Here is a 26229-nt window from a genome sequence, read left to right as displayed (position 1 = left end):
AAATTAGTACTGATGAGTAGTAGTCTGTCTGCGTCTGTCTGGGAATCTTTCAGATCTCGGGAATCTATCAGATCTCGGGAATCTATCAGATCTCGGGAATCTATCAGATCTCTTTTTACGCATGCTAGTAAACAGTAGTAACTTTTGAACACCTGTCTGGACTGTCTTGATTTGTCTGGAAGCTATTCACGCGTGCTGGTGAATAGTAATCTGTCATGGATGCCATCTTCGGTGGTTCTACCCAAGCCATTAAAGATGCAATGGCTGTCCTGAATCAAGAAATTATGTAATTGTGGTAGTCAATGTTGATGTGAATTTGAATTGGTTCAGAACCTTAGGAACAAATACAACGAGTCCATGGCTTAGGTGATTATCTTGTTTTGTGTTTCATTCTCTTTTCCCTTTGCATACAAATTTCATTCTAGATATGATTCACATTTATTTGTTCATTCTAATGATTTCTGCCTTTATATAAACTACAAAATGAAAATTCTTTGTTTGGGTTCTTGATTTTGAATAAACAGAGTAATATCAATAACATTCTGGTGAATGATCATTATTGACAACTACCCTCTAGGAAGCTGTTTTATATTCAGGTATTTGTTATTTTGTTAGCTTTAACACATTATTAAATAATTTACGCAAAAAAGAGAGTAAACAATTTTTTAAATAATGCTGAACAGAAAATAATTTTATGCAGAATACTAGAAATAGTTTATGCAGAAAACAGATTTTATGAATGCAGTAAGCAGATTCGAATATACAGTAAACATGATGTACAGAGAGGAAATTTTATTAATGTAGAAACATATTTTATCAATGCAGAGAAAAAGAGATTCGATTATTGTGAAATTCAAACATGAAAAAGCATTCAAATTTGGCTTTTAAATTTAGAAATCACGATTTCACTAGATGTTTTATGAGAAAACAGTGAACAGTTTTTAAATAGTGAACAGAAAATAATTTACGCAGAAAAAAGAGTGAACAACTTGTTATAAAGTTTACACAGTAAGTTGTTATTAATTCTCATCTGGACCTATTAGTGACATTATATTTTTCCCTACCATTAACAACTTGTCATGCAGACTTTATTATGAAATTTTTGAAAAAATATTGTGTCCATAACTTGCATAAAGAGAGGTAATTAAAACATATATATCTTGTCTTTTTTGGTAATTTACAAATCAAACCGCCACTTTTATAAGTATTAGCCAAACACTCAACTTTGTCAAAAAGCATTTTTTGATAGTTTTTACCAAACATGCTACTTTAAAAAAAAAAAAAACTCAGTTTCATATTTTACTTTTTAAAACTTCCACTTTTTCCAAAAGAACTGTTTGAAAAAGCTGAACCAAACTCACCTTAGTAGAACTAATAGATTGTGGTTTTTTTTTTAGTTGCAACTTACGCATATGCAAGTAACAATAAAGAATATAAAGAAAATTTAGGATTAAAGCCATGCAACGCATGGAACTTTCACTAGTATCTTTTATAAATTTAAGCATTATAAAACATTTCATCCACACTTTAAGGGTATCATTTGATTCATGTTGACGACCCGACCCGACTCGAATAATATTGTGTGGTTTAAATAAATATAAACATAAAAAAAAAGCTACTTATTTTTATGTTTATGTTTATTTGTCAATAATCCCAACAACCAAAAAAAAAAAAAAAAATTTATAAGGAACTCGAGTTTATTAAACTCGAGTTCCTTAGAAAAAAAAAATAAGGAACTCGAGTTTTTTAAACTCGAGTTTCTTACAAGGTACTCGAACTCACCAAGCTCGAGTACCTTAAAAAAAAAAAAAAACATTTTTTAATGGCCCAATTCCACCTCAGCAGCACCACGGTGGCAAAACTTCTAGGAACTCGAGTTTAAGAAACTCGAGTTCCATAAAAAGTGATATTCTCCTATATAGTTTCGAAACAGTGTTTTTCTACAAAATATTTCAAAAATTCGTGGTATTGGGCCATTTTAGCCTGACTCTTAGAGTACGTTAGCCTATTGGGCTGAGATCCAATCAGTTAGAAGCCCACGCCACCACATACCAAAAATGAACAGCTGTCCATGATTGATTGGCTATTGTAACAACTAACAACCGTGGGTGAAAGAAATCACAAAAGAGAAAAAAAGGTTCTAGAGTGTTCCAAAGTAGGACAACGAGAAAATACAGTCCTTGGATCAAACGGCTCAGATTGAACCGAAGCTTCAAGATCCATTTTAATAATATATCACTTGCCTAGATTGAGATTGAGGAACACACAGTAAAAAAGAAAAGACCTTATTTGACAAAACACAAGTAGAGGTGTTTCTTATCCAAAACCAAAACCATCACTAAACCCTAGCACCAACTCACACTTTCACTCACTTCCTTGGTTCATTCTCACACTACCTCTGGTATGGGTTTTTTTACTTTTTTCAATTTCATGTCTTTCTTCAATTGTTTGTTCATTCTTTTCTGTCTTGGAATACAAAGATGTTGTGTAATGTATTGTGGGAGTTCTTTGCTATTCCAATTTCCATGTTTGAATTATGATAGGATTTGTCACATACATATGATTCAGATTCTAATTTTTTTTTATATAAACAATATATTGTATGCTAAAACCCCAAAACCCACCTGTTAAAAAATTCTCTCATTCAATTTTTCTCTCTCTTTTGAATCTTAGTTTTTTTGTTTCTGTAAATTAAACTTAGAAGCATTCTAAAGCCCATGTCATGAAATTGGTTTGGTTGGTTCAAGTAAAGTTCTTGTCTTTTCTCCGTAATGGATTCAATTTTTGTTTTTTGGGTTTTTTTTTTTTTCTGGAGGACTCTGGCTTATTAATCTGATTTTCGATTTTTGCTTTCTGGGTTTTTGTTTTTTTGTTTGTGGCATCCATTGCATGTTAAAACCCCAAAACCCACATGTTAACAAATTCTCTCATTTCTTCTTTCAATACTAACCGTAACAAGATAATAACTTTTCAACTCTTCAAATCTCTTTTTCTTTTGAATTTTATGCTTTGGCAGTTTTTGTTTCTGTAAATTAAATATAAAAGCATTCTAAACCCCAAGTTATGAAATTGGTTTGGTTGGGTCTGGGTCAAGTACAGCTCTTGTTTTTCTCTCTCTAATAGATTCAATTTTTGTTGTTTGGGTTTTTGTTTAGAGGATTCTGAATTATTAATCTTATTTTTTGCTTTCTGGGTTTTGTTTTTTGTTTTTTGTTTTTTGTTTTTTGTTTTTTTTTTTTTTTTTTTTTTTTTTTTTTTTTTTTTTTTTTTTTTTTTTTTTTTGTGGCATCCGTCCTTTAATTCTCTTTTGTTTTGTATCACTGTTTTCTATAAATTTAAATTTATTATGAGCCCCAAGTGTGTGTGGATTTGGTTGTATCAAGTAAAGTTCTTTTCTTTTGCAATGGAGGACTGAAGACTTATTAATATGATTTTTTTTTTTTTTTTTTGGTTTCTTTTCCAATTTTGATTTCTGGGTTCTTGTTTTTGTGGGGGTTATCAGAAATGGCTACAGCTCAATTAACCGCATCCTCAATATCAACAAGGAACTTGCCATCATTTCCAGGGCTTAGGCCTTCAATTGTGAAGGTTGGTCCTTCAGTGGGGCATTGCAGAGTAGGGAGCGTCCTTTCTCAGAGGTCGTTCCGGGGTCTGGTTGTCAAAGCTGCAACTGTGGTTGCTCCCAAGGTAGTATTTTCACTACCTTATTCTGTTTTCTAATTAGTGTTGTTTTTGCTAGTTCTGTAGCTTTGTGTTTGAGACTGATATTATTGGTGGTAGCTTTTTGTGGTTGGTTCCTTTGGGTGATTAATCAAGTTCGTCGTTTTGTAAAGTTTGTTGTTTTGCTTGTTGTAGATATGTAGTTGTATGTGGTTGGTTTGGGTCTTTTGGGATAGGGTTCTCCTTAATTTTTGTGATGGACTTGGTTTAAAACATGAGATTGGAGGGTTCAAGTTGATGCAATGTGATGTGTTGAACTTTTGTCTGGAAAGCATCATTAGCTACTGTTATTTTTATGTCTTAATCTAGTTTAGTTTCCAATAAATGACCCACTTCAACTTTACCAGAAAATATTCAGTGATATCACAGAACTTTTTTATTTAAGACTGTGTGCCAATGAAACAATGAAAACTAGTTTGGGGCGTAAGGGAGTGAAAGAAACTGCTTCTTTGTCATTGTTCTTATTGCTGTAAACTTTTGGAACCTTACCAAGCCTTTCTTCATGGTCTTTAGTCTATTCTGTTATGTGCATGATGGTCCCTCTCATAAGAATAGGTGGAGGATGAGATCAAGGGTTCAAAATCCAATGCGTGCATAATTTACCAAAAAGAAAAAGGGGTCTGTCTCATATAAGTACTGCAATACTTCTCTGTTTAGAAAACTTGTATTTTCATCAAACTGCAAGATACAAGCACACAGAGCAGTGAGGATTTACATTTATAGAAGACGTGATAAAATTCATGCTGTGTGTGGCTTATCTGACATGGGAGTATTCTGTTCTGTAGTACACTTCGATTAAGCCTTTGGGTGATAGAGTGTTGGTCAAGATCAAAACTGCAGAAGAAAAGACTGATGGTGGAATTTTACTTCCTACAACTGCTCAAACAAAGCCTCAAGGAGGTGAGGTGGTTGCTATAGGAGAGGGGAAGACAGTTGGGAAGAGCAAAGTGGACATCAGTGTGAAGGTTACCTTTTGCTTGATACATTTTTCTATCTCTCAATTCTCCATTGTTTGTTTCTTTCACTAATTGTTTTTCCTTGTACAGACTGGCACCCAAGTTGTGTATTCCAAGTATGCTGGGACTGAGCTGGACTTCAATGGTTCAAAGCATCTTATTTTGAAGGATGATGATATTGTTGGTATTCTTGAAACAGATGATGTCAAAGATCTCAAGCCCCTGAATGATAGAGTATTAATTAAGGTTTGTTTCCTTTTAATGTTCATTACTCTTGTGTGTTCATCAAGCGTACTTTTTGGAGTACAGCCAAGCATAAATAAATCATCATGTTCATTTAAAGGTGTTCTGATCCTGGGCTTGTAGTTGGTAAGGTGCCTTGCATATACTCTTGACAAAAATTCCTGGAAATGGGTATAATTAAGTTTTGATTGTTGCACTCCGGGTGTTCTGTTCCAATCCTGGGTTCTAGTCAGTTAGTTGTCTTTGGTATACTCTGGAAGAAAAACCCTGGAAATAGGTATAATTAGGCTTTGGCTGGTGCACCCTTTTGTTCCCTCATATAAGTATGTAGTTGTGTGTTGTCCTGTCTTTAATCTCAGCAAGATATGATAGTCACTTCCTTTTCTTGTTTATGGGTCACTGAGAACCTGAAGTTAATCTTTTTATTACACCTTTTACATTTGACTTCTGAGTGCAGGTTGCTGAGGCTGAGCAAAAGACAGCTGGAGGTTTGTTGCTGACAGAGGCAGCAAAGGAGAAGCCTTCTATTGGGACGGTGAGAGCTCAAGCATCATCAGCTGCTTCATTATCCCAACCACTAACTGAATACTTGTATTAGGATGAGCTTTTGGTGTTGTGGGCCTATGAGATTAATTATTTGATGTGTATTCTGCATTGGATGTGACAGGTGATTGCAGTTGGACCAGGTCCTCTGGATGAAGAAGGCAACAGGAAACCATTATCCCTCACCCAAGGGAGCACGGTCATGTTCTCCAAATATGCTGGGAATGACTTCAAGGGCAAAGACGGCTTTGATTATATTGCTTTGAGGGCTTCAGATGTTATGGCTGTTCTTTCTTAGTTGTTTGGTTTTATATGCATAATTTGTATTTTGAGAAATTTTTGGCAAAATTACCTCTCGATATATGGATTTTGGAATGTATTAGCACTTGGGAGTGTTGATTGCAGCTGTGTCAGATTCCAGTATTTTCAGTCCATGCTAATACATTGAAACGTCTCAGGTTCATTTAACATATGAATGGATGCATCCTGTATTGGTCATGCAAAGCCCTTCATGCGAGTCTATCACCATATTTTGTATGCTTTGTGTTACGCCTAATCAAGTCCCCATCTGGTCAACATTTCTTTGCTCATAATGTTTCACAAGTTACCTCTGTTTAGAGGAGTTTAACCCCATTGTAATCATGATTTTTCTTTGAATGAAGACTACGAGTCCAACACATTGATTGTCTATTTCAAAATTAAAGACAACACTACCGTACGAAAAATGCACTGCCTTTGTGGTTTCGATTCTTTAACTCTAATTCCGGTTTCTTTGCCGGTATGGTTTGAAAGGAGTAGCTAACTAAAGCAGCACCATACTTTTATGTCTAACTCAGCAATTTTTCTGCATCCATTTCTGAATGCTAGTACACATGTCACTAAACTACACGAAATCTCACTAGGAGACTAGTGCGGTATTAGTATGAAACCGTAACTGTATCGTGAATTTCTTGACTTACAGCTTAAACTGCCCAAAGTCATCATGATGGGAAAAGAGCAAACAGTACTAGTTACAAAAACTTACAAATGGCACCAAAGAGGTGCACGTTATATCTGGTCGGAGGTCTTACATGATACAACTACAAATGCTATTGATTCTCCGGAGAAAAAAAAAAAAAAAAAAAAAACCTACACATTCTATTGCATATTTGTCTCTAATCATATCATATACAAACTGACATGAAAGTAATTTAAGTGAATGTCAAATTAGTTACAAAATGGTTAACACGAAAATCAAACACGAAATGAAAATTTTGAAATATAAATGACAAAACGAAAACAATTCTAGACTTTAAGGGCCAAAATGAACTTAGTCTAAAAAATATGCAATATGTATCTGAAATTTGTTTAACTTGATTTATTTTGAATTTTGAGAATAAGTTTAAACTTGTTAGTTTAATTCATTTTAGATTTTGAGACTAAGATTAAATTTTTTTAGTTAAATTTATTTTAGTACTTAGTTTTGATGAAATTGAAATATTAAATGTAATTGTGTAAATTTTTATCATTTATTGGATAATGAGCTTAAATAGTTGAATAAAAACTTATTTTCTAACTTATTTTTTAATTAAACCAGACAAAATAGTCCCAACTCAATGATCTAACCTAACTTGATATTTACAATTTTACCAATGATTGAGTTAAATTTTAGAGCTACCATAATATAGGGATGGTAAATTAAGACCCACCCCACCCAACTCCACCCCATCAAGGTTTTCCCCACCTCACAAAGGTAATGGGGGGAGGATGGGGCAAGAATTTTTTCCCCAAACCCTTGGGTGAGGTGGGGATGAGTTTAGGCTTTTCAGCCCCACCCCATCCCACCTTGCTTTATTAGTGTTAGACTTAGTTTGTATTACTTAGTATTTGAATGCATGAATATTAAAACTTTTTGTTTTATTGTAATATTGTCTTGTTAAACATTTTTGATAATGTTATTCAAACCTTACTTAAAATTAGTTTGATTTGATGTAATAAATTTAATTGTAATGTCAAGTATATTTATATTAACGAAATAGGTTTTATGAAGAAAAAAAAAATTGTAATATATAAGGGTGGGGCGGAGTGTGACAAATTAACACTAAAAGTTGAATTTGTGGGGCGAGCCCCATGAAACCCTAAGGGGTGGAGATGAGATAAGATAAAACCATGCGGGGCAAGAGTGAAAACTCCATCATTCCGCATAGTCTCATACCGTCCCCTCCTATTGCCATTCCTATTCCATAAGTTGGGTTGGATTGAATATTTTTCAATCCTAGAAAGCTTGGGTTTAGTTGAAAAAAAATAATAATTAAAAAAAAAAAAAAAAAAAAAAACCAAACCTAACCCAATCCAATCTATACACACCCTTACCGCCTTACCTCCCATCATCAACAAGTTCAATTCATAACTAATTTGTAATATTGAACCCAAATCATTCACAAATTTCTTCATATTAAATTGCATGACATCAATGTCAACTGCCAATTCACTTGACCAATATAGGAGAAAACAACGTAGTTAGATTTTATTTTAATTTTTTAAGAACTAGAAGGATTTTCTTTTTTTTTTATATATATTTAATGTGAGAAGAATTGTGTGTGTATATATATGCTTTTTTTTTTTCCTTTGGTCAAAAATATATTTTGAACCCTGATACTTTAGGATGTGTATGACTAGTAGTGGCTCTAAAAATTTTGTTTAGGAGGATCATTAAGAAACTTAAATTAAAAAAAAATTTTAATAAAAAGAGAACTTAAATATACTAAGTGATCAACAAAAAAAAAAAAAAAAAATTTACAATTTCCTTTTACAAGTTTTTAAATTTCAAATAGTTACATGATAGTTCATTACGAGTATTTAATATTTATTACTAATGTGGGTAGTTATATAATCATTTTATTTTCTGAAGTTTGTCTAATATTTTTATTTTTATGTAGTTGTTAGAGCACTTACAATGAGGTTGCTAAAATGAGTGAGGTTGCTAAAATGAAACACTAAAAACACCTATAAAGCAAGGTTGATAAAATAACTTATTGATATAATATTTTGACTCTTTGCTACAGTGGGCTGCTAGAGTTCTAGCAGCCCACTGTAGCTGAGAGTTATATGCAAAAAAAAAAAAAAAAAACTATTTTAATCACACAAATCATACTCACGGTGTCAGCCTCTCCCACGTGCTCAGTACTTCCTCACCTTTATGTAATAAAAAAGAATATTTAAATAAAAAGCTAAAAATTTTAGATGCTTTTATGTTAGATTATTGTAAAGTGAATCGTTAAAATAGGTAAAATAGTCTTTTGAGTTGCTAAAAGTTATAATTTTTAGCAACTTTACTGTGAGTGCTCTAAAATGACTAAATAGTCTTATACAACAAGGTTGTTAAAATAACTTATTGATATAATATTTTGACTCTTTGTTACAATGGGCTACTAGAGATGGCAGCTTGCTGTAGCTGAGAGTTATATGCAAAAAAAAAAAAAAAAAAAAAAAAAAAAAACTACTTTAATCACACAAATCACACTCACGGTGTCAGCCTCTCCCACATGCTCAGTACTTCCTCACCTCTATGTAATAAAAAAGAATATTTAAATAAAAAACTCAAAAATTTAAATGCTTTGACGTTAGATGTACTGTAAAGTAAGTTGTTAAAATAAATAAAGTGACTTTTTGAGTTACTAAAAACTATAATTTTTAGCAAGTTTACTGTAAGTGCTCTTATTATCTATTTGTCATTGTTTTTATAAAAATAGTTTAAACTAAATTATTAAATTCAACTTATTGGCTCATTCATATATAAAATAATATACTATGTATCTATTTAACGAATTAAATTCTTGAACAATCACTAAAGGTTTGTTTGGATACTGCTTATTACTGAAAACTAAAAATATTGTAGCAAAATAATTTTTAAATGTGTGAATAGTGTCTTGTGACCTAGTTTTAAAGAAAAATTTACTGAAATCCGTACTGAGTCCCGTGTACGATGCATGGGACCCACACAAAAAAACGCAGTAGCACAAATAACATGCAAAACGCGCTATCCAAACTCACACTAACTTTACAAATTTTTTCTTGAATTTTTTTTGACTTTATAACAAAAAGTTATTATAACTTGATAACAATATGTACATATGAAACAAACCATCTCTATTTCCTAATTATTAAATTATATAAAGTTATATTATATTTATACTATACACGTACACAAACATCCACACACATCATTATTCACACAAATAATATTATAACAAAAAATAATGAACACAGTCAAATATTAGACACACTCACAAACATATAATATAAATTTATAATAATTAAAGAGTGACACTTATAATTCATACACACTTACCCTTACTCTTAGAGTCGGAAATACTTGTAATAAGAATGTATAAGATTTCCTTCTAAAAAAAAAAGAATGTATAAGATGTAAGTCAAGGTGTGCAAAAATATTTTTAAAAATAAATTATAGTATTAAACTAAAATATATATATAAATATATATATATATATATATATGTAAAAAAAAATAAAAAAAATGAAGTGTAACGCCGCCCGTGTATGGCAATTTTTTTTTTTTTTTGTTTTTTTTTTGAGAGATGTGTGACAACTCAAAGATTAGTAGATTACAGCATCAAAAAATTTGCAAGATCGTTTTTCATCCTGGCAACAAATTAACAAGTGTATTATGGTGCTAGGCAAAACTTAATGACAAATATAAAGAAGAATCATTTAAGAATCTCTCTAAAGAAAAGTCCAAGTTATTTAACCCTTAATCAAGGAATGTCCATATATAAATATCCTCTATATATATACACGTACATTCATGATTCACCCTAGGAGCTCTCTCTAAACCCTGTCTCTATTCTCTAACCCTCTTCTTCTTCTTTTTTCTGCGCGTTAAGAGAGTCAGCACGGCAACCATGGACATGGTTATACCGAAGAAGACAAAGAAAACCCAAGGCAGGCAAAAGATCGAGGTGAAGCAACTAGAAGGCACAAAAAGACAGGTCACTTTCTCAAAGCGACGTGCAGGGTTGTTCAAGAAAGCCAGCGAGCTTTGTGTGTTGTGTGGTGCTGAAGTTGCTGTAATGGTTATAACTGAGAAAGAGAAAGACAAAGAGAAAGAAAACGAGAAAGGGAAAGGGAAGACGTACTGTTTTGGCCACCCAGATGTTGACACTGTCGTCAACCGCTATCTCTCAGAAAATAACAACAACAACAACAATAACTATGATGATAATAGCGGGTTTGGAGATTCGTTACCAGTGGATGTGAACGAGTTCAACAGGCAATATGCTGAGGCTGAGAAGGTGTTGGAGAAGGAGAAGCGGCACTTGGCGGAGATCGAGAAGAAGGTGAAGGAAAGAGGAGGAGGGTTATGGTGGGATGAAGCATTGGATGAGAACATGGGGTTAGAGGAGATGCATCAGTATAAGTGGGCTTTGCAAGAGGTGAGGAAGAAAGTAGTGGACAGAGTGAATGAGATGAGGATGAATAAGAGTATGAGTAAGAGTCCTGTAGTAGTGCCATCAGTGGATTTCAGGTTGGGACATGCTGGATTGGGCCCATTGGGGGATGGTTTTGTTCATCCCAGCAATTTGCAGGGTGGTAATAATGGTGGTGGTGGGTTTTTTTATAGTCATGGTCTTGGGTTTGGTCCGTTTGGACAGGGACAGTAGGTGTCTGTTTTCCCTTATTTATTTAATTTATTTAAATGGGATGATTTGAAGATTGATGGATGATGTTTTAGTTTTCTTGCATAAGGATTTGCTTTTTAGTTTTTCAGTTTTTTTATTTTTTATTTTACCTCTAAAGTGAAGTTGAGAAATTCTATGGCTCGAATCTGTATATTCCAAATAATTCTACCTCTTTATGCATGGTTTGGGTTAAGGTTAAGGAGGTTAAAAGGATGATAAATTTGTAATGGATCATCTCTTCCTTGATGTAACATTGCTTAAATGTACATCAAATTTAATTTGAATACAACCTTATATATAAAATATGAAAACAAGCAAAATGTGTGTTTAGTGTTTACCTTGGCCATCTTGGTTAGTTGTTCCTTTTTTTATTTGTTAGTAAGAGATTAATGGCCCGTTTGGTACATGTGTTTAAATAACGGTTTTCAATTTTTTTAGAAATACGAATATGTATTTTTCAATTTTTAAATAACATTACACGTATTTTCACACATTTTTTTACCCACACGTATTTCCAAAAAATACAAACAACGTTACTAGAATAATGTTACCAAACAACCCCTAATTCTTCTAGAGTAATGCCTTTTATTTGTGTGTGATATACAATATATAATCAAGAAGAGGGAGAGACAGAAAATAGAGTACTTACCAAACGTGTATGTGTGGTGTTGGGAATATTACCTGAAGCTTAGGCATTCTCTGGCGGGCTGTCCTAGTAGAAGGTGTTAAGGTTGTAGTGCCTTGCGTGTTTTTTATTTTTTATTTTTTATCCATGTTCTTTTTAATAGAGGATTAATAGGATTGTGATTTTTTACTTTCTATTGTTTTATTTGACAAAAAAAAAAAAAAAAAAAAAAAAAAAAAAAAAAAAAAAAAATATTGATACTATTTGAATGGATAGTGTAATTATAAGTTGTGCACCAAATCCTAATAGAATTTTAATTTTATTAAGTGATTATTGGTGTTAATTTTATTAGCTTGTAACCTCATGCATATACATGGATATACTTAAAGATATACAATAAGATGTATAATATAATTCATATATATATATATATATAATTTAAATACTAGTGTAAGGACATGTTTTGATGTCCTAGTCCAAAAAGTAAAAAGGACTAAGGCCCAAAGAACTCAATACAATGAATTTGTAGAGAGTAGGTGAGAAATTGAATTTTAGTAAGTTGGACAACAGTCACAATAAGTTAAAAGTGGTCAGAAAATGAAAATAAACATGTTTGTGCAAAGAAAATCTTCCTCGGCAAAATCCAAGGAGAGTAGTTCTTTATATATTTCTATTGAACTTAAGCACAATTACAGTTCTCGAGGCTACAGTGTTTTTCTACAGATTCTCAGATGATCCCTTGTAATGAGATTTTTCTTCTGTATATTCCCTTGCTTCCCTTCATCTCAACCCTCCACGTGTAAATCAAGTTGCTAGTGTTGATCCTTGTCCTATCAGCACTTTCCTGTAGTCTTTGTGGGTAGCTGTAAGGATGAATATTACTGTTCAGGTATCACTTCCACATTAATGCGGCCAGAGAGTTAGCTGCAAAGCATTCAATACGGTGCTAGCAACTTTCTCTTAGATATTTCTCAGTTTTTCTTTGTTCTACTCCTTTTTTATGCTTATCCTTACCAGTATAATTATCCGGCATGTTGTTCTTGATGGTAGGTCAGACCCTTGACCTCTACTCTACTTAGCCAAGGAGGTATCTCTCCTCAAACTACCCTCCCAATCCCTTATGACCAAATTTCTTTTACAGCCCACTAAGTTGTAGGTTATCGTTAATGTTTTCCTGTCCTCAGACAACTTAATGTCCTCGGACACGGCCCATGGTCCAAAATCCATTTTTTGGCCATTTATCCCTACAACTATTAATAGTCATTTTTATATTTTGTTAACTCTTTAAAAAAATTTTGCGAGGATACTATTAGGTATAAAATATAAGTTGTCCATGTTTTAAAAAAAAATTATTGCGAAGCACTTTTTTTTTTAGGATTCATCTACTTTAAACTCTTTGGTTTTTGTACTTAATAACTCACTTAAATTAATATTTATGATGTGGTCCACATTTGATTCTAAAATTAAGAAATAAAACTCTTTAAAATAAATAATTTAGGAAATATGGCACAAAATTGAAACTCTAATTTGGAATTCTAATTTGAGTTTCTATCAAATTCACCTATTATTATATATATAGATAAGTATATATAGATATGAATGACTTATAAATTTGAATTTTTTTTAGATATATGATTATGGTTTATTATATTGAACTCCTCATTTTTTATACTAAATTAACTAATTTGACACAAAAATTTAAAAATTTAGATTAGATGAGACGTATAGCGCAAAATTAAACTTTAATTGAAATTCCATTTTTATACTAAATTAGCTCACTTGGCACAAAATTCTAAAATTTAAATTAGATGAGACACATGATACAAAATTAGACTCTAATTGAATTGCATTTTAAAATTTTATTGGATTTTCTCTCTGCTTTATCTGTTATTATATATAGATTTTTACACTAAATTAACTCACTTGATACATAATTCTAAAATTTAAATTAGATGAGACACATTGCGTAAAATTAGACTCTAATTGAATTTTTTTTTTTTTGTCTGTACGAGGATACACACAGTCAGATCTGCTTCATTTCAGATCATAATCGGTTTATCGTTTTGAGCATGTGACTGTCCATTTTCATTCGCATGTGGAGATCAGTACTGCATTAATTCCTTTGACCTGTGTGAGTAATCTTTGTTTTGCAGATTAAGCGGAGGGTCAGAAATTAATACAAATTCAACATCATTTTATTCAAACTTTTTGCTGCGGTCTGTGTGCTGTGTCTTCCTCTCATTTTTTTTTTTTCTTTACTTCAAAAAAAAAACCAAAAAAAAAAAGTCAGGTCAGATACTTAGTTCATAGTTGTTTTTTTTTTTTTTTTTTTTTTTTTCCTCTTATTAAAGATAGATATTTACTTTCATCTTTATATCAAAAAAAAAAAAAGTTTTATCTTAATTTTCGTTGCAAGTTGTCGCTCCCTCAATTTGATTTTACATAATTAAAAAAAAAAAAAATCATCTTAGTCTTCATTGTGAGTTTCCTCAATTTGGTTTTACATTAAAAAAAAAAAAAAAGTCATATACTCAGTACTTCCAACTTTTCATCTTAGTTTTTGTTGTGAGTTATCATTTTCCTCAATTTGGTCTTACGTTACTACATTTCTAAAAACAGAGAAAAAAAATATATACTTCCTACTCTTTACCATATAGTTTTTGTTTTACTTTTTGAGATTTCATCCTCAGCTTGGTTTTACTTTTACTACTCCCCCACAAAAATAAATTTTTTTAAAAAAAGGACCAAAAAAAGTGTGTCAGGCAGTTCCAATATTTCACCAAAAGCATTCTCATCAAGAATTCTAAATTTTTTAGCATTTAACACTTCAAAAATCTACTTTATTTATTATACCATCCCACTTTAAGATACATCAAACATCAAAATTTCTATATTTTTTACCATTTTATTTAAATAATATAAACTACTCATTAAAATAATAATAAAACAACACACAAACCACCAGCCAACCCCCTCAGCCAACTTGAGAATAAAAAACTATTTCTTTTTTACAATTCAGGCTACAGTGAGGTTGTATTCTTAAGCAGTATGCCAAAACTTTTACAATTTGAAAGTTTTGATGGAGTTGCTTTTTTGGTATTTTGATGCTAAAATTAGCATATATCTCTTTTAACATCCTTAATGGGAATGCTCTAAGTCTGATTCACATTAGTGAGTAGAAAAACAACTTGCAACGTTGTGGCGCGAAGGAGACAAGTACTTTGATTAGTTGCTCTATACTTAATTCTTTATTTTTAAGTGAGTGGTGGACAAAGGGAAAAATGAGTCTTGTTATAATGGAAGTGTCTTCTACCAAAAGTGATATGCAACAAGGTTGAGCCTTGTGGATGTTATAGCCTTTTCAATTGGGCTCTTTATTTCCTTCACTTTTAAAAGCAAAAAAGAGAGAGAGAGAAAAGATCAATATAATCTGCCCAACACATTTATTCTCATTCACCAAATTGACTGTCCTTGCTCAGTTGCTCAGCCTTCCGAATGGAGGTATACGCAGCGGAGAGCAACCAGTTCTTGCTTCATTGATAATTTGGTATCCTTAGTGAGCGTTTGGGGAGGGCTGAAAGTTGCGTTTCAGTTCTGCGTTTTTATGCCTTTTTTTTTTTTTTTTTCTCTGCACGTGAACAGTAAAATCACTGTGCAGGGGACAAAAAACACTATTCACGCACTGTTCGCATACTGTTTATGGGTCCCACGACACTATTCACACATTTAAAAATTATTTTGCTACAGTGTTTTCAGTTTTCAGTTTCAGCAACAATAAGTTTAATCCAAACGGACCCTTAGTTTCTATATTTCCTTCTCGGTTTGTTTGTTTTTTTTGTTTTTTGTTTTTTTTTTCTTGTTTGATTTAATTCATGTGTACTTTGCTTGTAGCATTGTAATTATTAAAGGCGCAAAGACATTGTATTGAATTGAATGTATAAAATAAAGCACAAGGTTTATAACAATAACTAAGGTGCATTATACGAGTCCAAATCTTCTGTTTTATTTTATCTGCTTCACTCTATACTCCATCAATAAAAGTTTGTCACATGCCCCTTTAATTAATTAAATTCTAATTTTATACCTTTATTAATTGTTACCTAAAATAAACAACAGTAAATAAATTAAAATAAACAAACCACCTAAGCCTAGACATCCCACAGGCCACAACCGTACCTTCGTTGGCAACGTTTGTGCCGACCAACCACCGCCACCAGCCACACTGCTACCACCACAGATCGCTGTTGTCGTCAATGCCAGCCAACCACTACCACCAGTTCACACCCATACCACCACAACCTGAAGTTTATCAAAATAAACACACAGAGAGACCTTGGATGAGTGGGATAAAAAGCTTCGAAGAAACCACCCTTCTTAAGTTTCAGGCACTGATCCTTGCTTGTGAAAAACCGTATCTAATTCAAACCATTCTCAGTGGCATTTTCACAAACACATACACAACAAACAGAGAGAGAGAGAGAGAGATATGCATTTTCTTGTCTCCAAGTCATCTGGGCAATTGGATAGGAGAATCAGATGGATCAGGAAGATAGAAAAGGAAAAGGAAATAGACAGAAAGTGCAAGAAAATTTTTAAAATCCATGAGAGACACAACAATATGAGAGAGAAAAAGTTTTCCTTTGATTTGTGGTTTTATTTCTCTATAACTTTTGATACTCTTGCTACTACCGTCGGCAAGGTAGTGATGGTGGTTGGTCGAAGTTGACGACGTCGGAAATATGTTGCTCCTACCGTTGGCAAAGATGGTGGTGGTGGACCGGTTATGGGGTTGTCTTGGCCATGACGGTTTTTTTTTTTTTTAAATTTATTTACTGTTATTTTCACAAACACATACACAACAAACAGAGAGAGAGAGAGAGAGAGAGAGAGAGAGAGATATGCATTTTCTTGTCTCCAAGTCATCTGGGCAATTGGATAGGAGAATGAGATGGATCAGGAAGATAGAAAAGGAAAAGGAAATAGAGTGAAAGTGCAAGAAAATTTTGAAAATCCATGAGAGACATACAAAAATATGAGAGAGAGAAAAAGCTTTCCTTTGATTTGAGGTTTTATTTCTCTATAACTTTTGATACTCTTGCTACTGCCGTCGGCAAGGTAGTGATGGTGGTTGGTCGAAGTTGACGACGTCGGCAATATGTTGCTCCTGCCGTTGGCAAAGGTGGTGGTGGTGGACCGGTTATGGGGTTGTCTTGGCCATGATGGGTTTTTTTTATTTATTTTTTATTTACTGTTATTTATTTTAGGCAACAAATAGTAAAAGCATAAAATTAGAATTTAATTAATTAAGAAGACATGTGGCAAACTTTTATTGGTAGAGTATAGAGTGGAGCAGACAAAATAAGACAAAAGATTTGGACCCGTATTATAAAAGTAATATAAGAATACAAATTTCTATTACCACTTTTTGTGTTCCACTTTATGCTCCACCAATTATAATTTGTAATGTGTTTATTTTTTTTTTCCCATTTTAAACTTTAACTATTTTATAAGAAAAGTTAAACAAATATATGACAAATTGTGATTGGTGGAATATAAAATGGAAAACAATAAATGATACAGAGGATTATTTTTTTATTTATTTTATTTTTTTGAGAATCAAATGATATAGAGGATTTGTATTTGTAATATAATTGCAGTAGAAAAAACCTAGAATAATAGCAATAGAGTTGGCTATGACATAGGAATTGGGCTAAGGTATAGATAGAGATAACTAAGTAGAAGGAACTCGTAGGGATGGCCATGAGTAGGGTATGGGTAGGATATACCTGTACCTAATCCAATTGATTTATCCATAAATACCTGATTACCTTACCCAATTAGTACCCATACCCAATTGCTACCCAGTTTGTTTACCCATGGATATTCATACCCTACCCAAACCCGATTTCTATAAAATCACCAAATATGCTCAAAAACTACTAAAATGACCAAAATATTCTCAAAATCTCTAAAATAAGCAAAATACCCATTAAACCTTCAAAATGATCAAAATACTCCTGATATCTCTAAAATCACCAATTATGCTCAAAAACCACTAAAATGACCAAAATATCCCAAAATCTCTAAAATGAGCAAAATACCTATGAAACTTTAAAATGACCAAAATACCCCAGAAATCACCTATACTAAAAAACCACTAAAATTTACCAAAATAGCCCCCCTAAACCTAAGAAGTGACCAAAATACCCCCAAAACCTTAAAAATGACCAAAAATAAAACTTCCAAAATACCCTTGAAACTTTAAAATTACCAAAATACCCTCATAAACTTAAAAAATGACTGGAATACCCCCAAAAACCTAAAATTTGACTGAAATACTCTCGAAACATAAAAATTACCAAAATGCCCCCTAAACCTAAAAAAATGACCGAAACACCTCTAGAACCTAAAAACTGACCAAAACACCTGAAACTTGAAAATTACCAAAATACCCCCCTAAACCTAAAAAATGACTAAAATACCCCCTAAAACCTAAAAAATTACCAAAATACCCCCGAAACCTATAAAATGTCCTCAATACCCCCTAAAACCTATAAAATGACAAAAATGCCCTTAAAACCTATATGATGATAAAAATATACCCTAAACCTAAAAAATAACCGAAATACCCTCAAAACTATAAAATGACAAAAAAATGCCCAAAACCTTTAAAATGGCCAAAAATAACGCCAAACCTCTAAAATTACCAAAAATACCCCGAAACCTATAAAATGACCAAAACAGCCTTAAACCTCTAAAATGACCAATATATCCCCCTCTCAAAATATCTAAAATGACCAAAATACCCTTGAAACCTTTAAAGTGACCAAAATACCCCTAAACTTGGAAGATGGCCAAATACACCTAAAACCTCTTAAATTACCAAAATCGAGGTTTACTTTGGATGTTTTGAGGGTATTTTCATCAAATTAAAGGGTCTATGAATATTTTAGTCATTTTGTAGATTTTGAGGGAATTTTGGTAATTTTTTAGGTTTTAGGGTTATTTTGGTCATTTTTTAGATTCTAAGAGTATTTTAGTAATTTTTTAGGTTGTGGGGGCATTTTTGTCATTTTTAGGTTTTAGGGGTATTTCGGTAATTTCTAGGTTTTAGAGGTATTTTGGTAATTTAAAGATTTCGGGGGTATTATGGTAATTTTATAGGTTTCGGAGTATTTTGGTACTTTTTTAGGTTTTGGGGGGTATTTCAATTTTTTTTAAAGCTTTGAGCGTATTTTAGTCATTTTTTAGGTTTCGAGGTCTTTTGGTAATTTTTTAGATTTCGAGGCTATTTCAGTCATTTTTTAGGTTGAGGGTGTATTTTTATCATCTTATAGGTTTTAGGGGCTTTTCTTTTCATTTTATAGGTTTCAGATGGTATTTTGGTTATTTTATATGTTTTAGGGGTATTTCAGTCATTTTTTAGGTTTCAAGGGTATTTCGGTTATTTTTTAGATTTTGGGGGTATTTTGGCCATTTTTTAGGTTTAGTGGGTATTTCTGTTATTTTTTAGGTTTAGGGGGTATGTTGTTAATATTTAGTTTTCAGGAGTATTTTAGTCACTTTTTAGGTTTAGAGGAGGGTATTTTGGTCTTTTTTTTAGTTTTTGGGGATATTTTGGTCATTTTATAGGTTTTAGGAGTATTTTAGTAATTTCTTATGTTCTGGGGGTATTTCAGACATTTTTAGGTTTAGGGTTTATTTTGGTAATTTTTAGGTTTTGGTGGGTATTTTGGTCATTTTAAAAAAAATTTGGGGGTCTTTTGGTCATTTTTTAGATTTAGGGGGTATTTTGCTAATTTTTAGGTTTCGGGGGCATTTCAATAATTTTTTAGGTTTAGGTTGCATTTCGGCAATTTTTGAGGATTTTAGGAGTATTTTGATCATTTTCAAGTTCTAAGGGCAATTTGGTAGTTTTGATTATTGAGTGGGTTGGGGTTTACCCATAATAATTTGGTTAAGTAGGGTTTGGGTTAGTTTAATTAGTTAAATGGGTAATAATGGGTAAATGAGTAATATCCAAACCCTACCTGAAAATTTTGGATAATATCCAAACCCTACCCAATTTCCTTTTACCTATTAAGAACTGGGTATTAACTAGAATATTTGGATCGAGTAGGGTTGGATATTCATTACCTAATAGGTATGGCCATCCCTAGAAGGAAGGAAGGAGAGCTAACCTGGCAATGGGATAGGTAGATTAACCCACTATTAATAAGCGTCTAAGGTGGATGAAGTAGATTTTGTGGCTTCGAATGGAAAGGTGGACTCGTGAAAAACCATATGCAGCGAATTGTAAATTTTGGATCCAAACAATGTTATCCATTGGAATGGCTACTATAGGCTATAGCCCAAGAACACGCACATAATCAATTTGGGGCTTTGCTTATCCTGCTTAGAGCATTCACATCAAAGATGTTAAAAATGAGAACTGCACCTTTTATGTTTGAACAAGGGCAACAATGTGGCCTAGTTTTTACACAGCCTTCAAAAAATTAAAGCTAAAGAGATCTAGGCCTTAAACATGAAATATCATGCTAAGCTTAAAAATTCATAAAAAGAGAAGAGCTCATCAGCTTAAAAAGAAAAGAGCCTGTCAAGAAGATCCTAGCAATAAAAAGATCGAGGTATGTGAAAAAATAATGTTGTCATTTAAGGTAACACATTTTTTTCTATCCTTTTTATATTCGTCTATAAAATTTACACCTAGTAAGGTTTCATGCAAAAATGTATGTACCACTAGATGAATTACAAAAAAGGTAAAACTCTAGGATTACAAGAAAGTAAGAAAAAGGCCCAACTAGACCATTGGTAACTAATTATTCATGTATGAATTGTTCTAAAATTCTTGTTTAACCGAATTTTGGCAAGCGCATGTACTACTTAATGCAGATAACAAAATGGCCTCAAGAAGGTCCAAAACAACATAGCGTAAGGAATCTTTAGAACAAATCATACAAATTCTCCAAGTGAAAATATAAATCATATGATGAGCAAAATGATACAAACTCCCCAAGTGGGAATTTAAATCATACGATGAGCAAAATGATACGAATTCCCCAAGAGGGAACATTAATCATACAACGAGCAAAATGATACAAATTCTCCAAGCAGGAATATAAATCATACGACAAGCAAAATGATACAAATTCTCCAAGTGGAAATATAAATCATACGGCTGGACTAAGCTGAATACAGATGGGGCTGCTATGGGCAATCCGGGTGTAGCAGGCTGTGGAGGTATTGTGCGGGATGAAAGAGGTAATTGGGTGGCTGGTTTTGCAAGGAAGATCGGGCTAGCTAGCGGCTTTGAAGCGGAATTATGGGGTCTGCGGGATGGACTTTCGTTGTGCTGCAATTTAAATATCTCCTCTCTAATAGTTGAATTAGATGCTAAAGTGGTTGTTGACATTCTTCACAAGGTTAACTATGAGAATACTATCCTCTCTCCCATTCTTGATGACTGTCGCCTTCTCATGACCAGGTTTGATCAGGTTCAAGTTCACCATATTTACCGCCAAGCTAATGGCTGTGCAGATGGCCTTGCTAAGCTGGGTGCTGAGCAGGAAAGAAGTTTTTCTTGTTTTTCTTGTCCGCCTGAGGACATTAAAAGTAGGATAGATTTTGATTTTTCTGGTATGTACTTGGTCAGACGTGGTGCTGATCTGTTGGATGTTGGCTAGTTTTCCTGTTTTCTATTCTCTTAGTTTAACCAAAAAAAAAAAAAAAAAAATATAAATCATACAACGAGCAAGATGATACAAATTTCCCAAGTGTGAATATAAATCATACGATGAGCAAAATGATACAAATACCCAAATGGGAATATAAATCATACAACAAGCATAATGATACAAATTCTCCCAACGGGAATATAAATCATGTAAAGGCCCAAAAAGCCCATTCAAGGAAAAGGCCCAAAATGGCCCATTAAAAGCAATGGCCTAAAACTGATCCTTAGGATCATTAGTCCCCTCAAGAAGTAACGGTCCAAAAACCGATCCATGAGATCGTCAGTCTACTCAAGAAGTAACCTTTCAAAAAATGATCCACGTGATCCTCAATCTACTCAAGAAGTAACCGTCCGAAAAAAAACTGATCCAAGTGATCGTCATCCAAAGAGGCCACTAAACCTCATCCAAAATCGATCCAAGTGATTGTTGTTTAAAGAGGCCACTAAACCTCGTCCTAAATCAATCCAAGTGATTGTTGTTTAAAGAGCCAACTAAACCTCACTAAAAAAGATCCACTTAAAGCAATGGGCACTGAAAAATACTCACATTTTCAGTAGAGGGCATCTAGAATGGTCGTTCAAAAAAAAAAAAAAAAAAAAAAAGCTTGCTCACAAGATTAAGTAATGATCCTCCAAATGTCCATAAGATCCTTGAAAAGGTAGACACTACGAAGTCGTTAAAGATAAAGAACCACCCTTGAAGAATAAATTAATGGAAAGGCAAAGAAATCTGAATCTAAACAAGTCAAGAACATTCCCAAGGCCTAACTAGTACAAGGCAAAATTAGACTCAAGAATGGGGGGCAAATGATGAGTCTAGAAAAACCATTAAGGTTGTCCACCTTAATGGACGACCTTGCATCAGCAAAAGCCATCAAAGCAAAAGATGTAACTGTTCAAGTACATTCAACTCATTAAAAGACAACCATTACTCATTGCCCTTAAACTCCCATCAATACAATGACTGTTATACTTAGGGTAATAATCATCTACAATTATGTCCAAACAGCTACCTAAGTCACCTATAAAAAGGACAATCTGTCTCACTTGCTAAAGTATGTCAAAAACTACTACAAAACTACTATTTATATACAATATATATATATATATATATATATATATATGGGCTAATTCTGACTTAAGCATCGAAGGTTCTCCCCCCCCCCCCTCTCTCTCAGGGGGACAACTTGGTGGTCTCTTTGATCAACCCTATTTTTCTACAAGATTGTCAAAAACTCTGGATTGGATGAGTGACCCAATTGACGATTTTTGGCATCATCACTTGACATTTTCTAAGGTTTTTATTTTTTATTTTTTATTTTTAATATCAGGTTATTAGGTCCCAAAAAAAAAAAAAAAAAACTCAGGTTATTGAACACACACAAATAATGCCAACTTGTAACTTTAAAAGTAATTAATGGTTATAGACACAAAGAATCTCTATGTAGATACTAATTTAAAGTTTAAACTAGATTGTGATATGATATGCACAAAAATCAATAGGCTAAAATGCTTCAAGCTACGGTGACGACTTGGTGACCTGAAGAAAAAGAAAGGATTGTCAAGGGCGACCAGTGTGAACCAGCTAAGGACCCTCTAACTGTTAAGTCAATTTCTCTCTAAAAGACAAGGATGAGAAACGGTGAATAATTGAACTTACCTTGGTTAAATATGACTTGATCCTTTTATAGAGAGTTAGGAGTTGGTCTATTTGCTTGGATCCACTATCATTATGGGAATGTGTGGAGTTAATAGAGAGAATGGAGAAAGTGGAACAGATTACGGGGAAACCTCCCCACGTTCTTGAAATGGTGAATTGTGGTCTGATCATGTCAAATCCATTAGAAAGTTTTCTTTAAAATTAACCAAGTGTTGTTTGGTCGTCCATGCCCTTGCGACATGGACGACTATTCTTTCTTGGACGAGTGTGCTCTCGCTTCACAGGCTTTACCCATGCTTACGGAGCTTCTCTTCTTTTAAAGGATTGTGGACGTGGTTTGGTTATGGACGACTATTATGGATGATCTTTACTTGATTTAGACCCCATCATGATATATTAACAATTGTGCGCACCTCACAATAAGAATCTAATCACTTGTGTCTTATGGAAATGGCAACTGGGTTTCTTTATTTTATAACCAAATACTGTATCAAGTTTTACCAGATAATTTGTAGACTTAACTCACTTGTTTAGTTGTTTTGCTTACATAATCACATTTTTCTATGTGTTTTTCTTTAGAATTTATCAGTGGTCCTAAATCATGAATCTCCTATGGCTGCAATTGTTCTCGTAGCCACTGCCAGATTAACAATTTTTTTTTTTTTTTTGATTGACAGTTTAACAATTTTTAATTATACTGAAAGGCATGGGAACGGGTGTTTGACTTTATGTAAGCTCTAGTTTGGGTTTTTTTTAAGTAAACATATTTCATTTTTTTTTTTTCCTCAAGAGTTTACTTACATTTAAACTATCTTAAACTTTTTCAAAATTATAAGAATGATCATAAATAATTTCAAATTACAGAATCTTTAAGGTTTATCAAAGAATATTAAAATGAAATTAAAAAAAGTCACTCGTAATTAACCATAATTTGAAATTATACATAACAGTTGGTTTAGAATTCCAACTCTCAACATGCAGCTAGTAATAAACCTCTACCTCGCAGAGTCATCTTTGGGCGAGTGCTAGTTTTTTCCCTTAGCTTTGTCTAAGTCTCCTTTGGTCCTCTTTGGGGACTCTTATTTGCTCTTTTTCATTTCTCTACTATACTCCCTTCAATACTTGGGCTTTTAACACCAGCATCTGTTACTATCCAACAATCATTTTTGATGATAAAAAATCTCAATGATATCACTAGTTCGCTTTTGTGTTCACCCTCTTGCACCCTCCCATAATTACTCTCATTTATTTCTTTTCGTTAACCCATTTCTTTATACCCAAAAGCACTGACAACCACATGCACACCAGGTGTTTGTGTTTTTGACTTTCAATGCATTCTTCAAACTACCAATAGTTCCCAACAAAAACAACACTCTTCATCATCCCTATCCTCATTTTCCCTATAATTCCCAGCAAAATCAACCGTGCGATGAGATCATTGCCCGTAATTGTTAGGGTGCTGGTAGAGCCCTGAAAGCCAGAGCCATTGAGAAGTTGGGTCAGAAAGAAAATCCTGACATTGTATTCCTCTTTGAAACCAAAGCTCATGCTCCAAGAATAAAAAAAATTCAAGAAAATCTTCGTTTTGGTGGAAGCTTTAGTGTTGATGTGATAGGTAAAGCTGGTGGATTGCCTCTTTTCTAAAAGAGAGGCGTTGAATTAGAGGTAGTTTTCAACAAAAAGAATGTGATTGTTTGTCTAATCTACTCAGATCCACCAACTGAGGTATGGATGCTTATTTTGGAATTTGATTACTAGCATCACAACCTCCTCTGCTGGGCCTTGGCTACTAGTGGGAGACTGTAAAAGTATAAGTGCTAGTGATGACAAGTTTGGTGGTTCTAGCCACAACATACCTCATAAAGCTTTTCATGATTTTGTTGCAAATGCAGGGACAATAGAGTTGGGGTTTATAGGCCCACGCTACACTTGGTCCAATAGAAGGGGAGGCTCATCTATAATTATGGAACGACTTGACAAAGGCTGTTGCAATTAGGAGTGGCAGAAAGTATTTCCAAAGGCAAGAATTTTGCACTTGATAGCCCCATCTTTAGATCACAAACCCATTAGGATGGACACAACTATGGAGTTTAACAACCAAAATAGGCCTTACAGATTTGAGGCGATGTTGATCCAAGACCCCTCCTGTGCTGAAGTGATGACAGCCTTGAGGAAACAATTTGAAGGCTTCTATAGCTACAGATTAATGAGGAAGATTTATCACACAAACTCGGAACTTAAAAGATGGAACAAATACAATTTTGGCCATGTGAAAACTAGAATAATTGCAATTTAGAAAAAGATTAAGAAGCTACAACCTAGCAGCCCATCCCAAGAGAATTTAGAGAAGGAAGCCAATTTGTTCTTAGAACTTGAAGAATGGCAAGCCAAGGAGGACATTAAATGGAAACAGAAATCTAGGGAACTCTGGTTGAACGAAGAGGATTGCAACTCAAATTTCTTTCATGCCTCTACTATAATCAGAAGAAGGAGAATCACATTTATGAAAAAGAAGACATAGAGAAATATTTTGAAAGACACTTCAAAGAATTATACAGTTCCTCAAATCCTAACTTTCCTAGAGACCTAGAGAACGTCATTTCCCCTTGCATAGTGCCAGAAGAGAATGAGGACCTAATGGAATGCCTGGGCTTTTCTTCAAAAAATTCTGTTTAATTGTTGGAGACCAAGTTATCAAAGTGGTGAGCAGTTTCTTAAGAGATAATAGAATGCTTAGAGAGCTAAATCACATGTATATAACTCTGATTCCCAAAACTTAAGGTGCTTGTAAATTTTCTCAATTCAAACCCATAAACCTTTGCAACTTTTGCTATAAGGTTATCACAAGGATTTTGGTGGCTAGGTTCAGACCAATACTAAGCATGCTGATTGAACCAGCCTAAGTCACTTTTGTCCCTAACAGAAATATCGCAGAGAACATTCTATTAGCTCAGGAAGTAGTGCACACCTTTTCTCAAACAAAGAAAAAACAGGGATATTTGGGACTGAAAATTGATTTTCAAAAGGCCATGATAGAATTGAGTGGTCTTTCCTTGCATAAGTACTTAATAA

At 33.3% G+C, this 26229-nt stretch overlaps 2 protein-coding genes across 2 annotated transcripts; both read left to right on the top strand.

The window, feature by feature from the left end:
• Positions 1-2245: 2245 nt before the first annotated feature.
• Positions 2246-5960, top strand: LOC115982882 (20 kDa chaperonin, chloroplastic-like). Its single transcript, XM_031105619.1, has 6 exons — positions 2246-2401; positions 3503-3687; positions 4506-4685; positions 4767-4922; positions 5377-5454; positions 5587-5960. Exons 2-6 carry the CDS (start codon positions 3505-3507, stop codon positions 5758-5760), a joined length of 771 nt encoding a protein of 256 aa, XP_030961479.1. The 5' UTR covers positions 2246-2401; positions 3503-3504; the 3' UTR covers positions 5761-5960.
• Positions 5961-10362: 4402 nt separating this feature from the next.
• LOC115980761 (agamous-like MADS-box protein AGL61) lies at positions 10363-11121 on the top strand. The gene has a single exon (XM_031102981.1). The coding sequence runs from the start codon at positions 10363-10365 to the stop codon at positions 11119-11121; it is 759 nt and encodes a 252-aa protein (XP_030958841.1).
• The last annotated feature ends 15108 nt before the right edge of the window (positions 11122-26229 follow it).

This window comes from Quercus lobata, chromosome 3, assembly GCF_001633185.2.
Source record: "Quercus lobata isolate SW786 chromosome 3, ValleyOak3.0 Primary Assembly, whole genome shotgun sequence".
Lineage (NCBI taxonomy): Eukaryota > Viridiplantae > Streptophyta > Magnoliopsida > Fagales > Fagaceae > Quercus > Quercus lobata.
The sequence above is the reverse complement of the archived record's forward strand: the minus strand, read 5'-3'. Positions and strand labels throughout refer to the sequence as shown.

What these genes read in the sequence shown, in the direction of transcription:
- LOC115980761 (XM_031102981.1), top strand. Translation starts at nt 10,363, where the DNA reads ATGGACATGGTTATACCGAAGAAGACAAAGAAAACCCAAGGCAGGCAA.
- LOC115982882 (XM_031105619.1), top strand. Translation starts at nt 3,505, where the DNA reads ATGGCTACAGCTCAATTAACCGCATCCTCAATATCAACAAGGAACTTG. An exon ending in CAACTGTGGTTGCTCCCAAG is followed by an intron (nt 3,688 to 4,505) that starts GTAGTATTTTCA and finishes TCTGTTCTGTAG; the next exon opens with TACACTTCGATTAAGCCTTT. An exon ending in ATGATAGAGTATTAATTAAG is followed by an intron (nt 4,923 to 5,376) that starts GTTTGTTTCCTT and finishes TTCTGAGTGCAG; the next exon opens with GTTGCTGAGGCTGAGCAAAA.